The sequence below is a fragment of the Manacus vitellinus genome, unplaced genomic scaffold, assembly GCF_001715985.3.
Source record: "Manacus vitellinus isolate BGI_N305 unplaced genomic scaffold, ASM171598v3 scaffold_32_pilon, whole genome shotgun sequence".
Lineage (NCBI taxonomy): Eukaryota > Metazoa > Chordata > Aves > Passeriformes > Pipridae > Manacus > Manacus vitellinus.
The window spans coordinates 4455479-4477238 of NW_021940460.1; the positions used below are offsets into that span (position 1 = coordinate 4455479).

Genomic DNA, 21760 nt, shown 5'->3' on the forward strand with positions numbered 1-21760 from the left:
AAATAGAGAGGAGAGCCCTCACTGCTCCCACCAAACTCCTCAGGCATTTTGCCATCACCTTTCAGAGAACAGGCCTTAAAAACCAGATGCTGGTGAGGTTTGGTGGGGCAGAGCTTGTGGCTCCCCAGAGGCTCTCTGGGCTGGGCTCACTGCCATGAGCTGTTGTAATGTAGGACCCTGAGCACTGTGACAAAGGCTTCCAAAAGACAATCAGCTTCTGGAATTACTTCTCAATACAGTTGTTGCAAATCCATCCTCCTCCACATTTACAGCTGCTGCCTTGCTCGAGATGACATTCCACTGGGGGTTTGGGGGTGTAGGGGGTTAAACTACTCAGTCTGTGATGTCTTGGTTCCCTGTGAAACCAAGGGTTCAAAGGTGCTATAACTGTTCACAAGGCACATTCCCATCCACAGAAGGAAATGGTAACTTTTTCACCAGTTATTTTACATGGTATCTTTTTTATTTATATCAGTGTGTTTCGTATGTGTGCAAATGGTCCTGGCTTCTCTCATGGGGATCAGCTTTACAACCATTTGGTCTTTTATAGGGCAGCCATACACAGTATCTTGCAATCATGTGTAATTTCTTAACTTAGAGCAAGAATAAATCTCGTCTGACAGGATGAACTCATTTATGGCAGGCTTTAATGTTTGTTGTAAACACAACCTGTTTGTTCCACCTCTTGCATGGTTACTTATCTGTTTTCATATTGCTATGTTATTGTTCAAAATATCTATTTCTCTTTATTTGCTATGGGGTTTGTTACTGTATATGGAATGTTTTGTATTCAGCATTTTCTTTCGGAGCAGAGTGGGAACAGTATTCAAGGACCCACAAATACCAAAGACCTTTCATGTAATGCACTGAGAAATAAACTTACTGTAAATGAATATCTTGTCAGGTGTCCTCTATTTGCAAAGTTCAGGGCAAGTTCAAGCAAATTGCAGCCTGAAGTCAGGGCAGCTGGTTTTCCTTCCTGCCAGCTCAGCTTTCCCTGGTTGTATATTTGCAGGTCTCCTAAAAAACAAGATGTGCATGAAGGCCCTGCTTCTGGTCACCTTCCATGGGGGTGGAGGGGCAAAAAGGGCCCAGTTTCCCTGCCCTCAGTGGGACTGACTCCTCTGAAGGTGTCTGAGATCAGCCTCCAGGACACACTCAGTCACCCCTCTGCATTCCCAGCCCCACCAGCCAAACACAGGGGCACATCCCACCCTCCTGGGGAGGTGTTCAGCTCCTAAACTAAAGGCAGCCCAGGTGAGCCTTCGGGTAATGTCACCTCTGAGCATCTTCTTTGCACTGCAGAGCGAGGCACTACCTGGACCTGGCAGATGCTTCCTGCAGGGACAGCCCTCGTGTTCCTGCAGGAGTTTTCTGTCAGTACAGATCCAGGATCACAGCTCTGCCTTGGCTCAGAGAGGGCACTCAGAGGGCAGGTAGTGCAGCAGAGGAACAAGGCAGAGAGGGAATTCTGCAGTGCTTACCAGCATGAATTAAACCCTGTTGTTATTTGTAACTTGCCATGAGTTTCCTCACAGTTCAAGGAGTTGAGTTGGCTCAGCTAAGACAGCAAGGGCTGCCTGGGCCCCCTCCCTGAATTCCCCTGGTACCTCCAGGTGTTTCCCTCCTCCTTTGAGTGTTCTCTGAATGTGCCTCTGGGCTCATGGAGACCCCTGGAGTCATCTCCTATGACAATTCAAACTATCAGAGGAGGACATGGGTGGGGACCTGTTTAACCTTCCTACACTGGGAACAACTTCCCATTTGGATGCAACACCCCTCTGTTTGCAAAGGGAGGCTCTCCTCTCTGTAGGAGAGGACCTGGGCTGCTTCTTCACAGATGTGCCAGTTCTGGTTTCTGAACTTGTTTTTCATATCCTAACAAAAACAGGAGATATGGAAATGCCAGCCAGTTTTTCCCCCACTGATCAGATTACACTCAGATATGCAGATACCAATGGTGCAGCAAAGGCTAAGCCTTGTAAACACTGAGAAATGTCCACAGAGCCAAGGCCTCAGCTTCACACAGCTCTTTGCATCGCTGATGAGGACATCCTCAAGGTTACTCGATGCCAAACATTCCCATGCAGCACTTCTCTGGGTCTCTCAGGGTGTATTTATCTTGGTTTTTGAGTCCTAACACCTCCAACTCCGATATATTTATCCTTGCAAAAAGTCCTCTGAGGGAAGGCAGTTCTGTTAATCACCACTGTACAGATTGGGAGTTGCTGGATAAAAGGCTAAATTAATTTCTTGGGACATTTGTGGCTGTGCTGGTCTGCCAGGCACCAAATTAGCATCAGGCCCATGTTGGTCTCTGGGCCATTATGGCCACTGATTGTAATCACAGCAAGGGGAACTGACTCCTCCTAACACTTAATGCAGCACAAGAAAATCAATGGCAGAGGGGAACAGACTGAACTTGCAGCAGGAGCTGATTAAAAGAAAACTATTTATTCACAAACAAAACACAGCTACTCTTTGAGTTCTCTGCCTTAACTCTTCATTAACCATGTTCTCAGCAGCAGGTTGCTCTACACCTTCCTTTTTACAGGCAGACAAGCACAAATGCCCAAGACTGGCCCCAACCATTCACACAGTTGGAATTGCTGCCACATTTCAGCCTGGGGGTGGGGAAATCAGTGAGCCTGAAACCAGAACAAACTCAACTTAAACTTCCCAAGCAACCGTATGGCCAGAAAAGCAACTTTAGACTACACTGTATAAAGGAAAATAATCAGGGAGATTATATTTCCCTATTTACCAGTGTTACCTCTCTAAGAACAGTTCACCAAAAATGGTGACAAGCTGGTTCAAATATGGATTGAAAAAAAATTGACTGCTCCAGACTTAAGGACAGTTTGCTTGGCATCCAAGAGAGCCTGGGACTGCTCAGGCCTGACTTTGTTGTCTCTGAGCCTCTTCATGGGAGAAACAGAGAGAACAGGACAGGTCTTCCACTCCACATCCCACTCTTAGGACAGGGTCAAACACCCTTGGATAAAGCTGATCTGATTTTTTTGATCCAATGGCAAACTAAACAAGACACCTTCTCTGTGACTGGGCAACTAAAGGTGTATCAGCCACGGCTGGCAGGGAAAGCACAGCAGGGCCCTCTTTTACTGATGATGAGAAGGAACTTTTCTAACAAAGGATATAGCACAGCTTTTACTGCTAGACAGTTTTCACATGAAGACTTTCCCCTCCTAAATATACATGAGAGTGTGTGTATTCCAGCTGAGAGCAGCATCCATCCAGGAGAGCCACACCAGATCCTCAGACTGGGAGAACCAGTGACCACAAAGCCTCTGGCCCTGCCTGTGCTGTGCATGACCCAGCTCAGCACTGGAGGGGTCTGTGCTCTGCAGCCTCTCCACAGATCACCAGTGCCTGGAGACGAGGTCTTTGGACCTCCACACTGACAAGTGGCTGCCCTGAGCACCCCTCCAGCACACACAGCCTTTGTGCAGCTCCCAGAGGCCACAGCTGTCAGAGCAGCCTGTGGGAAAGGGCTGTCCAGGGTGGAAAACTTCTGCCATCCAGATTTTGGCCTGAGACTGGCCACATACCAAGGCAATCCAGAGCTGCCCTGCTGATCATGGGCTACTGTGGGAGAAAGGAAAGGCTGAGTCAGAGGGCCCAGGATGGGCCTGTGGCAAATCTGTGGGACTGCACCAAGGAAAACCTGATTTATGTGTAACTGGATGGAGTTAATGTTCAGCCAGCACCGTTCTATGACAGCTAAACTTTAGACTTAGTTCAGAAAACACACTGGCTGAGAGCTCAGCAGAGCACAGAAGGAACCTGGCAGCCACCTTCAACCTCAGAACCATCTTCAGAAATGGATGGGGCCTGGGTCTACCTGGTGACAGGAGGATGTGGGTTTATTGGGGAGAAGATCGTAGAGCTCCTGTCTGAACAAGACTACATCAAAGAAGTCAGAGTTTTTGATTCAGTAGCAAAAGGAGAAGTAGAATATCTCACCACAGGTAAGAAAAGAGCATCAGCATCTATTTGGTGGCCAGAACCCTCCCTTTCATGGCAGATGGAATAATGCAGGAGATGCCACAGTTACAGGCACGGGGTTAAAGGGACTGGATAAAGAACAACTTCCAGCTCTGAAAGGTTTTTCAGCACAGGACTAAATCAAAGAAAAAAAAGATCCATAGCCTGTACCCTCCAGAGATGTCACAGGAGGATCTAAGTCCCCACACAGGGATCAGTTGTAAGGAGCAATGTGCACCCTGAGTACGTGACAGGGAAACTTGGCTGCCCAGTTGCTTCTGCTCAACCAGTCTGACTGACAGCAAAGGGACACAAAAACATCCTCCTGAACTGCTCCAACCAGTCACCAAATCTGAAAGATAAAAATCCTGACAATAATAGAAGAGAAACTCAGCATCTGCTGCAGGTATTGTGAAATAAATTATGGAAATAATTGGGAGAAACCTACAGCAGCCTTCCTGTGCATATGAAGGAAGAGGTGAGTCTCAGTAAACACTTTCAGAGATACTAAATTAATCCATTTGATCATATTCTGAGAGCTGCCTTCATCCAGGGTTGAGTACAGCGAGATACATTGGGGGAAAACAACCTGTTTTACTGGATTCAGGAACACCCAAGCAAAACAAGCCAAGGCAGCTCAGGTAATGGTGGGCTGGGTCCCCTCTGTCTGACTGCCCAGACCTTCAGCCTGCTTTGAGAGAGGCAAAAGTGATAAGGGAGGTCCCATCTGTGGGGAGATATTAATAGAAGAGACACTTAGAGCAAGTTAAGACTCCCAGGGAAATATGACTATCAGAAACCCTCCCTGGCAGATGAACTCAGCAGACTGGCTTCCCCAGGTTTCAGGGAGCCAATTGCCTTTAAAGCACCCATAATTGAAGAAAAAGCTGTTTAAACCATAGAGAGGTGCCAGAATCCAGGCTCCAGGAGTGGTCTGTGTCCTGACACCGCAGCAAACAAGGCAGGAGCAGCCTGAGGGGCCATCCCAACCCCATCCCTCTGCCCCAAGGCAGACCAGCCCTGCAGATGTTTGTCTGTCCTGTCCCCAGGCCACCTCAGGCAGCCCATTTATCTCTGCAGCACCAGGCCACCGCTGTGGTACAGCCTAATCTGCACTTGGAGTCCTTCATTTCTCATCCACCCTTAGAATAGGTGTTACACCATTACTGCAATTTTTTTAACAACAACCCCCTCCTTCCACTCCATACTGGTTTCTCCTTTTGGCTAAATGAGCATTCCCTCCTTCCTCCTCCACTCCAGCAGTACCTCAGGCACTGGTGTTGCTCCTTCCTGGAAGAGGGGCATTGAGGTTTGGGCAGAGAGATCAGTTGTGGCCTTCCCACTGCTGTGTAAAGCTGATGGATTTGTGCCTTCCATCCTGGAATACCTCCTCCTGTTTCCCCTGTCACTACAGCGATGCCTTTTTCCCACTCACAAGGACCCTGCCAACAGGCAACAGCTCCTGAGCTGCCCTGGCCCAATTTAACCCTTTCATGAAGACCTGCTGCCTCTTCCCTGCTCAGCCCAAAAACTTCTCTTTGTTCCTATCAAACTTCCCCTTTCTTTTCCAGCCTCTCTGAGTTACACGCAGCTCATTCTCTAATCCTCCAGTCCCTCCCTGTCTGATGTTATCTGCTGATTTAATGAACAAATCAACCAGATTCTTGATGAAAACAATAAAAAAAAAGACTCAAATACAGGAGAGCCCCAGGGCAGGCACCTACCACAGCTGGCAATTCCATGGGAACTGTAATTCCCCTGGCTTTGTGCTCTCCCTAATGGGGCTCATTTAGCCCTGTGTTTTCCTGACCAGAACGACACAGAGTTTCCAAAGCCCTCCTAAAATCAAGATAGATGGCATCAACCTGTTCCACAATATCCCTGCAGCCTGTTACTTTGTCATGAGAACAAAGGAGGTTTATCTGACTTGATTTGTTCTTGACAAATCCTTGTCAGCTGCTGCTGTTCTCCTTATTACCCCACAGGTGCTCACACACATGTCGTTTTAGTGTGTGCTCCTGGATTTCCTGGGGTTGAAATCAAAATATTCTGGAATTTCCTGGCTCTTCTTCACCTCCTTTCTAGGCACAGGTGTTTCATTTGCTCTACTGCAGTTTCCCAGTGCCTTCAAAAGTTCTCCAAAGTAGCTGATAATGCAACAGGGCTGCAGTTACACCCATCACCTCCTTATAGCTCTTATCAATCTGAAAATTTCTCATGGCTGCCTTACACAGCTGCCTTAAGACAGATGATGCAAAAAAGACTATTTAACACTTCAACCTGATGGGTTCCAGGTTTTCCCAAACCACAGAGCAGGAGAAAAATCCCCCCAAGAGTCTGCTGACACCCTGGTCCTCTGGGCAATTGTTTTACCCCTGCTACATGGACAACTCCTTTCTTTTCCCCCTCTATTCTCACTGAAGCAACTCTGTGCTTTAATACTGAATTATTTTTAGTATTATCATTCAATATTAATTAAGAATATTGAGTGTGAGTGAGTCCACCAAATCTTGGCTATGCCAATGAAGAAAGTGGCCTGACCCTTTTGTAGAATTCCAGCCTCCTCCTCCATCCCATGCTGCTCAGAAAACATTCAGAGCTGCTGTGTTGGATTCTGTCCCTCCCTTTAGTTCATGAGGAACAACCCTGTTCTCTTCCCCCCTTTTCCTGGTAGTTCTTCAGTGAGGGTTTCCATGTCATAACACTCCCACAGCTGCAGCCACAGACCCTTCCCTGAGCTGCTCATGTGTAGGATCCTTCAGAAATCCCTGCCCTGATCCCGGGATACACTGGGCTCTCCAGACAGCCCAGGGCAGAGGAGACTTCTCCTTCCCAAAGCAATCCTGTGACTGCATTATTGCCAATCCCCAAGGAGTATGGCCTCCTAACCCCAGCTCCTTGCTGGCCTGTTCCCAACTACACGAAAGGAAAAAGGGAAAAATCCTACTCAAACATTGCAACACTGTCTCAAAGCAAGAAAATTAGTAGTAGATGCCAAGAGTAGCTATGTATGGAAAGCTATGTCGAGGAAGAAGGAGGGGGAGAAAGGAGATAGGGGGAAAATTCCTTCTGAGTGGCTCAAAGAGAGGAATTTCCTATGAAACTTTTAATACCTGTTACGTTATTTTCCCCTCCCATCTACAGTGTTTGCAATTTAAATAAAGCTCTGTGCAATGTCCCTTGAACTCCCCTGGTGTTATTCCCAGCAACCCCTAAAAATCCTCTGTCAGAAGGAAAGTGTTCAGCAAGAAAAAAAGTGTCCAGCTTCCCAAATCCCCAGGGACTGGAGCAGCCCTGTGACCAGCTGCAGCTCTGGGCCAAGTGTCTCCTGCTCTCAGCACCATCCTTGGATGCAGACAGGGGATTTGCAATGACAGACACAGCTCTTCTGGCCCACTGTTCATGCAGAGTGCTGTGCTGAATCAAACCAGATGCACATCTGGCTTCTTGGGGCTCGGAACCAGGGACGAATTTCCCCCTGGCGTGACGTGTTCCGTCGGTACAGTCACGGCCTTGCCCTGCAGACAGCAAAGCTTTGCACGCAGGATCCTGGCTCTGCAGGAAGGTGAGGATGTTGGTTTGTACTTTTTTTTTTCCCCTCCTTGCATCTCTGGTCCTGTTCTTTTCCCCCAGCCACCACCCGTGTGACGGCGGTGAAAGGAGACGTGCGGGACTACAAGGCGCTCCTGGCCGCCATGCAGGGGGTGCACGTGGTGATCCACACGGCTGCCCTCGTGGACTACAGAGGCACAGTGCCCTTCTGGGAGATGAGAGCCGTCAATGTGGGGGGTAAGCTCTGGAAAACGAGGAATTAAACCCGGCCTTAGCTTCCTCACACACCCTGGTGCAGTCACACTGTGACTGTGAGGAACACCCGCTCGGGTTTTGCGCTCCCTCGCTTCAGTTCCTGAGGAATAACCCTGTCCTCTTCTCACTTCGGCCTGGTAGTTCTTCACTGAGGGTTTCCATGTCATAACACTCCCACAGCTGCAGCCACAGACCCTTCCCTGAGCTGCTCCTGTGGAGGATCCCTCAGAAATCCCTGCCCTGTCCTGAATTCCATGCACACCACTCTACTGCGAGATGGGAAAGGTGCCCAGGACCTTTTTTTTTCCAGTGGGCAAGTTTCTGCCCTTGCTCCTCTGTCCTTGCTCAGGGTAGGTCATGCTGCTCCTCATCCCAAAACATCAGCTCTGGGCTCAGTTATTATACAGCTGTTCTGGTCCAGGGTATAACCTTCCCTAATAAGGGATCCAGAACATGCCCACAGTGGTAAGAAACTGTTTAGTGTGTGACAAGGACGACAATTAAAAGTTAAACCCTGTTCTAGGCATCTTCCCAGGGATAAAAAAAAGCCCTGTATACACCTGCACAAGGCTGTACACATTGAACTGCACCCACTAGAAGGGAGTGACATTATTTTAATCACAGTCAGAGTTCCCAAATAGGTACACGTGCCACTGAGAGCTCCACACCTCGTCCTTCCGACCACCAAGAGCCAGGTTTGTGTTCAGTGCAAGATCTGCTTAAAGAAAATTTGTTCATAAATCCAGGAAATAAGCACAGGCTGTAAAAATAATGAAATCCCTATTACAGCAGCAATTCCAGTGGCACCTCAGGCTGTTAGCTACTAAAATAGTCATTAACCAAAGGGAAAGGATTTAATTTTTTTTTTATATGTATATCTCAAACCCGGTTACTGCTTAGGGCTTCTACTATTTGCTGATACATTCGAGGGTAACATTTAAATTCTTCTTGCTGTTTTCAAAACCAGATGCTTTTAAGAGCCTGTGTTGTGCTCTTTGTGTACTGAGAATATTCAGAGCCTGAGGCTTCCCACTGCCTTGTAATGGCCTTGTGAGACCTTCCTCTTCACTGTGCTTGCTGTGAGCAAGGTACTTCAGCACAGGCAGGTTTCTAGAGAACACTGGGCACTCCCCTCTTCAGCAAACCAAACCTCTTGCAGATGTTTGTGACATTCCCAGAAAACCACACAGGCAAAGATTTTCCAGCGTGACTGAGTGTCCCTCAGGGGCACAGTTTGGGATGGCTTAACAGGAGCCTGTCCTGCATTTCTGCCTCCCCTTGGAGGAGGCACTTCTTCTCCCTTCACGTAAACCTCCCTAAATCTCCTCCACACAGACCTGCTGCCCTCATCAGGACTTCTTCAAATCCCAAAGGGAGAGAGTAGTCTAAACTTTTCTGTCAAAATCATAGCAGATGAAAGAACAAAAAATAGTATTTGATACCTGCTGCAGACTTCATGGAAAAAAATAGGGTCAGAACAGGTCAAGTATATAATCCTCTAGCTGGCTCCTCTGTGCAGCTCAGGCCGCAGAATTTCATCCAATTATTGCCTTAAGCCCAACAATTTGTGGCTAAATTGGACCAATCCTTTTCAAAAGACTTGTTGCCTCCAATTAAGGGTGCAAGTTAATGGGCTATCTATCATGTCTTTCAGCAAGCCATAACAATGCTGAGGAGTGGTGGTGTGGCTGTGGTTAATTCCCATTTCTGGCAAAAATTTACATCTTCTGCTTTGATTCTCTCCTCTGTTTCAACCACTGGCTGCCGAATCCTGTTACAGTCTTGTTGACTGGATTGAAGAATTCTCTTCTGCAAGAATTATTTTTTCCATCTAGTCACTTAAAGACTTTTTAATCTGCTTTTTGTTAAGCTGAATGGGTTTTAACTCAGCTGTTTCCAGTGATGTTTCTCAGCAGGGGTTCTCAGTTAACTTTACATATTGTGATAGGCTCATGGAGAAGCAGACTGATCCTTTTCCACCAGGACTTCACACTGATTTATGCCCTCTGAAATTATCCTAAACTCAGGATTTCCCTGGTAATTTCAGATTATGCCTTTAACAACAAAGAGAACAGGAATCACAAGCCTTCCCACACAAGATCTGCAGGGAGGTTCAGGGGCAGAGTCAGATTAGCCAAGTATAAATACTATGGAGGTTTCTGGAAACCAACCCTATGAGCTGCTCCCTTTAAGATCTGCCCTATCAGATTTGGAGGCCCTCAGAATGCAGCCATGGTTATGCTGTTGTCACTGAGATTCTCACAGATCAGCTTGAATCAAAATCACAATGAATGCAAAAACCACCCCTGGAAGAGTCAGAAATATCTGAACCCACAGAACACCCCAAACCAACCAAACCAAAGCCACACACACCAACCCACAGGTTCAGCCAGACCAACTTTCCTTAAACCAAACCATGCTCTGGATTCATCTGTTTTTCCTGTGGACTTGTGGGCTGCCCCTACAATCTTATTTCAAATTCTGCAGCTCTCAAGGGCCTGCTGCAATGGTTTCACCCTATAGCACCCTGCAGGGCTTCTATAGAGCCACACATGCAACTAAAACACTGAGCCTTTTGCCAGAAGGCTGCAATTCACCCAGCAGTCTGTCCACAAATCAAAAAAAAAGGATGGAAAACAAAGAGTTCTGCTCTGCCAAGCTGTCAGCTTCCTTTTTGTTAGCAACTAGAAAGTGCAAGTTAAGTCAGTGGCCAAGGGCCATAGAGGTTAAGCCACATTAAAGCTACAGATGGAACTGCTACTCCTATCCATTCCCATGCAAACACACCCGAGGAACCACAGCCCTGACCTGTGGCTTTGCATCTTTCCAGCCACAATAAAGCTGGATCTGCTCCAAGTGTCAGCATCCCAAGCCCGGGAATCTCTTTTGAGTGGCACAAGAGAAACCAAGCCAAGGTGGTTAACATTTGTCCTTCCTGAACAAGAGGAATCAAGGCAAAGTGTTTGATGTCTGTCCTTCCCAACCTGCCCCACAGGTACTGAAAATGTGTTGAGGGCCTGCCGTGCCCTGGATGTTCCATACCTTGTCCACACGAGCTCTGTGGCCGCGGTGGGACCCAACACCTCGTGTGAGCCCATGTTCAGGTGAGGAAGAGCAAATCTTCTCCATCCTTCTGGATTTCCAGTTAAACAGCAATGAAACTGCAACCAGATGGAGAATTTAGCTGTGGCTACGAAGGAGATACATGTTGCCCTTCCTGTCTGTTCCTCTTCTCTTCCTTGAAAATCCTTCCTTGCCGCTCTTCCCTTTTGGGAACCAGCTCTTCCCGACCTGAGCCTGGCCAGCTGTGAGAGCAGTGACTGAAAGGGTTGGGTGGGAGCTGAATGGCCCAGCTGCACCTCCAGGCTGTCCCCACGTGCACAGCCCTGCTCCTCTGAGCCCTAAAATCAGCGTCAGAGAAGGTCTCAGATGTTTGAGGTTTGGGCCGTGGTCAAGTTGCATCCTGCTGTCAGGTCACAGCTTTTGCTCTCCCCTTACAATCAGTCAACCCAAAGGGCAGGTGACCCTCTACTGCTGCCAGCACACTCTCCGTCCTCTTCCCAGCTCCACAGGGAATTGCCATTAAGCCTGTACCCATCTCCTGCTGTCAGATGTGGGCAAATCTCATGTAGCACTAACTCAGAAGAAAGTAATTTGGCCACACAGTCTCAGGGCACAGATGTATTGGTGTGAAGGTTCCCTGCAGCACTCAGGTGTATTTATACCCTTCTGTTACCTGGGCCTGACCTGTAAATTGTGTCCTTCTATCCCTCAAAATCCATTTTCCTGGCAACAAGCTCATGAGGGCTGATTCCTGGACTCCTGATGCCACTACTTTGGGTCACTGTGCTCAACCCATCTCCTCTGTGTGTGGCTCCCATGAGACCAACCCACAGACCCAGAAGAAGCAGCAGAGCTTCAGAAAACCCTCTGTGGCAAAGGTGGGATTTGCAGCAACACAAAGACAGTGGTCAAAATTACAATTCTGAGGGGTTTTTTTTGCTTACAGATCTTTGATCTCCAGACTTGACTGTCACAATCAGCTGCCACTCCCGCTCAGGGCTCAGCACTGGGACACCTTTGGTATTCCTGGGTCAGCAGGGCTGCTATTTCTGAAGACCAGGAGCTGAGGTTTTAGGTCGAATTTGAGGTCAGGTAGAAATATCTGCAGCCTGATATGTGCTATTGGAAGGGCCCTTGCTGGTTCCAAGCATGGTTGTAGCCACACAGGCCATGCTCAAACCACGGAAACTTGAGTGCAAGGGGAACTGGCTCAAAGTCAGGGTTTTTTTCTCTCCAGGCAGCCAGGCTGGGCACAGCTGGCTTAGTCGCTCCAGAAATCTGAGCCCAGCTAGAAAAGGCTGCTTAAGATATAACTTAAAATGACCTACAAGCCTAAATTTCACCCTCACAAGTAAGCTAAGGCATAACCCAGTTGTTTTGAAAAGTGTTTAAGTACCCAAATCTGTAGAATAAATGTCCAGCTTATGGGAAAAAAAAAAATCATGAGAGCAACAAATCACTTGGGACTACGAGCAACAGAGAGTCTGTGTCACTGCAAAGCCATGGAATTTGTTCATTAGCAAATCCAGGTCATTTCTAAAAATGAATGTAGATACAGGCACGTCCTTGTCAGTATTTTAGTCCTGAGACTGAAGAGACAGATGTGAATAGATGTCTTGAAAAAATCGACCTCAGATCTTGCCTGAGAGCACAGTCCTTTGGCTTGTAATGGCGGCACCAGTGGGGGCAAGCAAAACACAGCTGGGCTGAAGCTCGTGGAGTTACACCTGGACATCCTCTGCCCACCACATCCCAACCCTTCCCCACCACGAATGCAAATAAAAGCACACCTAGAGCCTCTGAGGCACTTGGCAGAACACACTCAGGTTCTGCCATTGAGCTGGGAGGAGGCTCAAGAGGGTGGCCTTCATCCTCCAGTGATTTTGATTCTAAACTAAGGGAATTACATAATGAGAGAAGGGTCAGCCCCCCCGTCAAAACTTACACCACGTGCCTCAACAGGGAGCCCAGGGATGGCTGGAGGGCAGTGAAATATGGCTCTGTTTTCCAGACTGAAAGCACCTTTTCCCTTGTCTTCTCATCTCCCCCTTCCCCACCCAACCTGTTCCACCCTCTCCCTCACAGCCCGCGATCCCGCCTGCCTTTCCCCTTTTTTCTCTGTGCCCCTTCTCCACCATTCCTCCTGTAATTTATTTAACTCCCTTTTACGTCGACACAGACAAAGCCCGGTGAGTCCCTGGCCGGGGCGATGGGTGCGGGGATGACGCTCACACCTCAGCATCCGACAGGAATAGAAAATGCCTCTGTCAGTCCCGATCCCCCCGGGACTGCCAGCGCTGAGATCCCTCCTGACAACGCTGCTCCGCTCTGATTAGCGTTCGGTTCTCTCTGATCGTTTTGAAAAGCAAGAGCATTGTGCTGAGCTCTTTGTTACTCCCGAGCTCGGGAGGGGAGGGGGAAGGCACACGAATGGAGCGCCGGGGTGGGTTCGCCCCCTTTGTGGAGCTGCTGCTTTTTAAAAGCTTTGCGAGGCAAGGAAAAAAAAATTGGACTGGGAAAAAAACCCAGCAATTAAAACTAGAACTTCTAGATAACCCCTCCTATTTGTCTTGGGCCTCTCCCGGGCTTGCAACAAACCTTGCACAATCTGTCTTTTGTCTCGCTTGTTTTTCGGTTTGTCTCTTGCTCATCACCTGTAAACACGGGGAAAGGGAGGATGGTTTTGTGCTAAAAGCCCAGGGTGTGCGAGGAGGCTGCATTTCTGATGCTCCTAATTTATTTCTGTTGCTGCAGCACAAGAAGCCCCTGGATCTCAGCTGGGATACCCGGCACACAACACACTGGGCTGCTGAACAGGCAGGAGCAAGGCAGCAGCATTATCCACGTTTTACACATGGAAATCTGAGCAGAGAAAAGGGAAAGCAAGTAGCCCAAGGTCAGACAGGGAGCCTGAGACAGAGCTGGCCCTCCCGGGGCCCAGTGTTTGACAAAAACACCTCTGCTGCAGATCTGCTGTGCGAACTCGCCACAGGCCACTCAACCCTTCCAAGAGGTGCATCCAAGCCCCATCTGCCAAAGGAGCAGGATAATTCCCCACTGCCCTGCATGGGGTGCCCCATGCCTGGCAGAGTGCTGGGTTTGCCCGGAGTGGATTTCTCTTAGAGAGCAAAATATAGATTAAATGAATTAAAAAACGGGAAGAAAGTCTCCTGCAGCACACAGAGGGAGAGAGAGCTGATCCATGCTAGTCACGGCAGCAGGGGAACAAGTGCCCACACAGTATTCATGGATGGTCCTTCCCAATGCTTCAAACAAGGTTTCTTCACTCCCCAGCCCCTCCAGAGCCCACTGGATTTGCTTAAGCAAATCCAAATTAGTGAAGAACTAGTCTGATCTAGAACCACTGGGACAAAACACCTTCAGCCTGGTGAGGAATAGAGCTGCTCTCTTGTTTCTCCTTGGAATTATTTCAGGCCCTGTGAGGCCAGTTACACTTTAGATCCCAAGGGTTTCCCCTTTGCAGCTGTGAGGTGGGAGGCTGGGGAGCACATTGTCTTCCACAGCCACAACCCAGTGTCCCCAGCACGGCTGGAGCCCTGCTTGCCCTTAATTGTGGGTCATTGCTTTGCCTTCCCCTCAAACTTAATTTGTTAGGGGAGATGAAGGAACAATCCCAGCACAAACCTGCTGATTGCAAGTCTTCCAGATCACCAGCAGCTCTATCACATCCCCAGCAAATGCCTCCCAACTTTAATCAACTCTGTGAGAAAATTAAGTAGTAGCTTCTCCTTTTAGTTTATGGCTCATGAGAGGCTTTTCTCTGCCTTTAATGAAAAAATGAAGCAGGATTGCTCTCATTTTTCCTGCCTTCCATCTTCTTATGCTCTTTTCACCTTGTTCAGCTTCTGTGAGTGGCTGAACAGTGTAACTCCACTGCCTTCTAATTTGCCCACTGGGATATTATTTGCTTCCGTCGCACTCTTGGACAAAACCAAACCCAGCTCTCAGAAATCAAACCAGTGCCCTCATGCCAACCTGGATGTGAACACCACAGACCACCTGGTGTTTCTTGGGGCCTTATTTCTCCCAGACTGCAGCAGGGATCTCAGATTCCCATAACTGCCAGCCAGTAGCAGTCCCCGGGCAGCAGGGACTGCAGAGGAAATCCCGCTGGGACAGATGTCTCCAAACCCTGTGGTCACTCACCATCTCTCCCAATGTGTTCCAGAGGAAATGAGGACACTGAGTACAGTGGGGAAGTGGAGCTGCCCTATGGGAAGACAAAAGCCATGGCAGAAAAACTTGTACTTGAAGCCAACGGAAAAAAGGTACCAAATCCAAGGGCAGCACCCCTGGAATTACAGTACAGGATGGGGAAAGGAGGGAGTTGGTTAAAAAGACCCCACAGCTCCTGTCTAAGTGTGTATCCAACTGCTGCCTTGATTTGATGCACAAACCACAATGTCCTAAGCTTCCCAAAGCCCAGTATTCCCACACCAGCAGGAAGCTGCCAAACTCTGGCAGGATCAAAGGATGCTTCCCTTTGAGCCTGTGCTTCAGCTCCAGCAGGACTGTGACTTTGGAAAGAGCTGTGCTAAATCAGGGTTGAAGAAACCAGGTTCACCTAGTTCATACTGCAAAAAAGTATAATTTCCAGGCATGTCTGAGTGACTTCAGAACCAAAAATATTGGTGCACCCAGAGTCAGCCCCCTACCTAAGGCAGCTGGCCAGTCTTTGAGAGTGCCAGGACAGTCAGCAGGCAGAGGAGTTCTTCTAGGGAATGAAGCAGAACATAAAAATGAGACCTGTGTCCTAAATCACTGCCTAGAGCATCCCTTCCCAAGTTACAGTTTGAGGCCACTCAGCTTGGTTGGTCTCCTCTGGTACCCGATTTTAGTTGTTGCAAAAACTCATCACAACTGCAGAAAAGTTCATGCCACCAGCACCCTCCATCCAGCACCTCCCAGGGAGCATGTGTGGGTGCAGGTGAGCAATGAAAAAAAAAGCAGAATCAAACTGGGCACCTCCTGGCATTTTTAGGCACCCAAACCGTGTCCCAAACATCCAGAGCACCTCTGCAAATGGCAGCTCCTCTAGGCCAGTATTCCCAGGTTTTGGGTTTATCCGGCAAACCCGCGGTGGAAGAATTTCACCTCTGAGTCCATCCCTCACTAACATCCCTCCCCCGTTTTCCAGCTGAGCCACGGTGGTAAGCTCACCACCTGCATCATCCGAGCCAACACCGTGTATGGGGAGAAGGCAGCGTTTCTCCAGGAGCTCTACAGGGGGGCCAAGGCCAGGAAGGGGGTCCTGAACTTCCTGGAGCCTGAGGACTCGGAGCGGAATCACACCTACGTGGGTGAGGGACTGAGCTCTCTGCCTGCTTCAGCCACAGGGGGTTTTACACATCACCTTAACCATAATCTTCCAAGGCAGAGAGATGAATGTGGTCAGTGAGCACAAATGTTCTTAAAGCCACAAAACTAAAGAATTTTTCAGGCAGCTGCTCACTATGACTGTTTTCCTGAGAAGGGTTTTCTTTTTTTTTTCCTTGGTAAATGTTTTAGGGGGTATATGGGGGGCAGAGAGAGAAATTCAGGTAATATTTTGAAAATGTTTTTGCTTTGAAAAGATACTTAATTTCTTCTTCATTAGAAGAAATCATCTTACCACTACTTGTCAAATTCCTTACAGAAAAGGCTGTGCTACATAAATGATTTTAGCAAGCACAAGAAACTACTCACAAAGCCTACAGGAGGAGTTTGTTGTGGTGCTGAATGCCTTTCAGGGGAGTACAACTCACCATTAAATCATGCAGGGGTTCAGTCATTTCCGTGCAGCACACTTAGATGTCTTTTCCCAAAAGTGCAGATAACAGTATTTTGAAAATGCTCTCAGAGACGAATCAGGCCCAGATAAATCAAGTGACTTCTTCAAAGGCTCACAGCAGAGCCAGGAATAAAACCCTCGAGCACTGACTCTCATTCATCCTCCTCTCACTACAAAACACTGCCCTTTCCCTTCACATGAACCAGGATCACGAGGCACATTAATTGTCCAGCTCAAAGAGGAGACCAAAGGTTTAAAGGATCTTGGAGGCCTGGATTAACTCCTCAGTCTCTCTACAGTGCAGCTGAGCACACCATGAGTGCTTCCCTGCTTCCCAGCACTGAGGCTGGCAGATCCAATGTACTCATTCTACAGTAAACAGGGAAATTCAGCTCCTCCTGAATACCTGTTTCTCTCCCCTCTTATTTCTCCAGGGAACGTTGCATGGATGCATGTCCTTGCAGCAAGGAACTTGCAGCTGAAACCAGGCTTGCTGGCAGGACAAGTGTACTATTCCTATGATGACACTCCAACCAGGAAAGGTTTCCTGGTCAGGCACCAGCTGCTGTCCACTGCAGACCCCTCGGTGAGACTGGGCTCCCACATCCCCTACTGGAAGATGTGGTTAATGATACAACTGCACAGGATAATCAGGGTCATCTTGTTGCCCTTCTGGAAGCCACAGCCTTTCCTAAACCTCCCTTTGCTGAACACAATAGTCACCACCTTCTCCTACGAGACAGACAAAGCCTCCAGGCATTTCGGGTACAAACCCCTGTTCACCTGGAACGAGAGCAGGCACAGAACTGCCCAGTGGCTGAGAGCAGCTGTGGGCAACCTGGAACCCCCCCAGCTCCCCGGGAAGAAGAACTGAACCCCACTTTTGGGGCGAGGAGATGGCTCAGCGCACCGGCAGGTTCCACCTGAGCTTCGCAGTACGTGCAGATCTCTGGCAGGAACTTTGCAAGCACAGAAATCCCGGTGCTGAGACAGAGAAGGAGCAAAACTCTGAGGCTGCAAATGCATACACCTGTCATGCCAAAATCTCAGCTATTTTGTGTTGTCCTGTGGAACACCAGGGTGCATTCGAAAGCTTCCTCTCTTGCAGCCACGTGGGCCTCAGTCACTGCCATGGTGCCACCACTGCATGGGGTCACTCCTGGGAACAGGACAGACAGGCTCAGGAGAGAAAGGGTACTCAAAAAACACCTTTTTCCTGAAATTAGTTAACCAGTTTTGTTCCACAGCCTAAGAAGCCATGGCCTCAGACAACTGGTGGGATGTCTGTACTGGCTCATACAGTAAAGGGTATTCTTTTGTATAAAAAGCAGACTTTTTTGTATGAAAAGTGATACTTTTGGGGAAGACGAGGAAAACCCAGCAAGTTCTTGTTCTGCTTTAGGGTTTAATAAACAGAAAAAAAAAATCAACTTCTTTTCCAGAACTACCTTTTGCAAGATGCTTCCTTATTTTTGACAAGTAGAATATTATATCTGTTTAGAAATATTACCCCTCTGAAAAGAAACCTCCAACCTCTTGTGCTAACAATGTATAGGCTTAGCTCCTAATTGCATGGATGGAGAACTGATGTCTACAAGCTCAAAGGTGGGGTTCATATATTTTTAAGTCTGTCCCAGCACTCCAGCAGCAAAGCAAAGCAGATTAAAGCCCACGTTCAGCTGCTGTGCTGGCAAACAGCAACTTCAAGTGAAGGCCTGAGGGGCTGCATTTATGCTAAATAACGTTTGAACTTCAGGAGGGAGAGGTCACTTCAGCTCATTCCGTGGCACTGCAGCTACACAGTCCATCTGGGAGCAGCGTTTCACAGATGATATTTTCCTAACACAGATGGGGACAGGCACTTCCAGAAAATTCACAGCAAAACTGTGGTTTCTATCAGTTTATCGGCTTCTCTATTTTTAAGACATACGGAGGGGCTGCTAAATCTACATTATGCACAGTTGAGATTTCAGTTTCCACTCGAGCTTGGAGGAATGGGGCATTTTTACAATGCTGGTTCAAATCTAAAATTAACTCTGTTGGTATCACACTTCTGTGTTCTGTGAATACATACCCATCTCAAGTGTTCCTAGAGTAAAAGTGTGCACAGGCACAAATCAAAGCTTATTTTAATTACGAGCACCCCAATAATCCTGGAAAAAGCAAGTTTCAGCATGGCATCCTTGACAGAAATGATCAAAATTTGCTTCCTGTTAGTCCCTGTAATTACCCAGGAAGGAAAGTGGAGCAATACAGCGTGAGCTGCCAAGTTACATTTGCCGAAACTCACTCTCACATTCACTCTTTTTCAAAACGAGCTTGCAAATCAGAAATCAGTCGCTCTGGTAATTCATTACTAACTTTATGTAACAAATAAATTCGGGCAAAACTGTTGCAGTCTGCTCACAGGGAATGTGAAAGGTTGAAGTAAGTGAGCAGCTTCCTACTGGTTTTTCCCCCTACCATTTGTGATTGGGGGGGGGGGGTTGTTTAAGGGAGTAATAAAATTTCTGGGGTTTCTATTTTTGCTAAAAGTCTCTTCGCAGTTTTTCTGCCATTATCCAAGGGGTAGCTGACAGCCCTTTAAGAATTCGATGAAGAAATCCGCCCTCGATCCCTCGCGCACATCGCCAGGGGCATCGCCCGGTGTGCCGGCGTTGACCTCAAAAGGTTTTTAGCGCTCCTGAAACGATGGATTTATCCTGCCAAAAAAAGAGCCACTGGGTGGAGCTGCGAGTCTGGGAACAGGTACCATCCTCGTGGGAGCCTGTGCTGCACCCGCTGGGCTTTAGGTGCTTTTTGAAAGAATTAAAATCCCTGCCCAGGCAGCGAGGCCGAAGGAGGGGTGGGAGCCTCTGCCCAGCCAGGTCTGGCCTCAGCCTGGGGCACTTGGAGTTCTGGACTTCCCTTGGCTGGCTGGAAGCAGTTTTATCTTCCCGTAGCCATGGAATCAAAGAGAATGGAGAAATTCATTTTTCCACTCGGAACTCGTTAGAAAAGAATAAAAGTTTGCTTTCTGTGTTTAAAAATAGAATTAAATCTGGCACCCCGAGCCCCGGGAACGCTTGCGCAAGAACAACACGCCGGTGCCTCCGGTCCCATTCAGAGCCCTGAGTGTGTTCCTTTGTGGGATTTGGAGCTGCTGGAGATATCAGATGGGAGAGTTGTCAAGCCCCAATACTATCCCAGAGATTAATGCCTTACAAGCTTGCCTGCTTTCAGAAACCTCGCTGGGAACCTCATCATGCTTTTGTTCCTGTCCTGCTCATCATCACCTCTGATTCTGATGCTTATCAGGATGCAGATGACATGCAGGATAAGCAGCAGGGATTTTCAAAGGTGGTTAAGTGCAGCATTTTTCAAAAGCATCTGAATTAGTTGGCTGCTCAGCTTTTTTTTCATACCTACCCACCTCCCAAGCTTTGACAAAAGCAAGTAGAGGATTCCCCTTCCCTGTTCATGGCAGAAATGGGGGGAAAAGTTAGACAGCAAAGCCTCTGTGCTGGTTTCCAAAAAGATGAGTAAGCTTCCTTTGGCTGCCCTGCCTTTTGGCTCCTCCAAGCTAATGCTGCAGCAGACTTCCTGTTAGATCCTTGATTTTATCAGATTATAACTTGTTTTCCCCTGGCAATGCTTTAATTCTTTCTACTGCATTGGGTTGTCATTGGCTTTTCTTTTCAGGGTCTCAGCACTATTATGTAACAGCAGCAGCAAGAAAAAAAAGAGAAAAGAAAAAAATATTTCAGATCTGTTTCTACTTCTGGAGAGGAGCCTTTGTGCACAATTACTCATCCAAGAGATTCAGCAGGTATAACTGCTTCCCCCAGGGGCTCCATTATATAATTGGATTTCAGCCATACAAATTAAATCCTATCTTACCCCTTAGTTAAGCCAGGCAGTAAGTATTTAATGCTAATATCCCTGACAACTATTGCAGGGAGAAGCAGAGCTGGAGCACAGAGGAGACAGATGCAGGCAATCTCTGCTGCAGGAGCAGGGAGGATGAGCAAGGAGTGCCCTGACAGAATGACAGACACCTGCTGTATTTTAAACATGGCTAAACTTCCCCAGGACAAGCTGGAGTTGTTGTCTGAGCTGGAACGTGGCTCTCCCTCTGTTTTCCATCCTGCAATATTCCCATGTGTGCGCCGGGCGCTCAGCCCCCAACACGCACACTTCAAAGAGCCACATGCCTAACCCTGTTTGAGTTTCTGTGGAAGCCTCTGTTCTTGTGCAATGTCTGAAGGAAGCGAATTTAGTAATATCACAACTCAAGCCAAACGCAAAACCAAGCAAAGGATCCCCAAATTAAAAAGAGAATCTCAACCCAGTTACTCATTCATCTGCATTTTCTGCCGCGTTCCGTCTTCTCCCGGCCTGTTCCTGTCAGACAAAGCCCTCTGGGCAGAGACCATCTCTTTTGGTGTCTGGTACATCAGTCACGGAGTTAGTGCATAGTAATAAAGGAAAACAGATTCCTGGTAGGAGTTAAACCAGTCAGTCTGGTACCGTAATTGGAACATAATCTCATATTGACAGTATTTAACACAGGATGTGCAGGGAACAGATGGCAGCAGGCCAGGCCTCCATCGGCCTGCAAATATTGGAAAGAGATTTTCCAAGTCCAGCTCCTGAGCCTCATCTCCGATGTCGGAAGCTTCCCTTCCCCGAGCGGGCCTTGAGCCACTGGCTAATCCTGGTTAAGGCCCCACAGGCTCCTCTGCTCCCGGCCCTGCAGACAGCCAGAGCTCCCACTGCCAACTGCCTCGGGAGCACTTAGAGAGGGAGCTGAAACAGCATCGAGGGCAAAAGTCTCCATAATCCATTGGTCCAAACAGTCCCAAACCTCGGGATACACCTGTGAGCCTCCCCCTGGCAGAGGGACCTGCCTGTGGCACCAGCACGACCCCACGTGCACCTTCAGTGCCAGGGCCACCCGCCCGTGTCACTGCGCTGCTGCTTTCCCCTGGAAAGGCCTCAGTCCTCCCATGATCTCCCAGGAACGTGCTGGCAACAGGGACTGATTCCTTTCTCCAAGCCCAAAACGCTGAGCTAAAGCAGGTGAAAGGAGAGGAAGCACATTCATTCCAAGGC

The 21760-nt window shown here is 48.2% G+C and overlaps 1 protein-coding gene across 1 annotated transcript; it reads left to right on the top strand.

The window, feature by feature from the left end:
• The first annotated feature begins 3775 nt into the window (after positions 1–3775).
• Positions 3776–18092, top strand: LOC103763717 (3 beta-hydroxysteroid dehydrogenase type 7). The gene is made up of 6 exons (XM_008930521.2): positions 3776–3989; positions 7639–7794; positions 10808–10916; positions 15065–15164; positions 16034–16196; positions 17101–18092. The coding sequence occupies exons 1-6, from the start codon at positions 3842–3844 to the stop codon at positions 17538–17540; spliced, it is 1116 nt and encodes a 371-aa protein (XP_008928769.1). The 5' UTR covers positions 3776–3841; the 3' UTR covers positions 17541–18092.
• The last annotated feature ends 3668 nt before the right edge of the window (positions 18093–21760 follow it).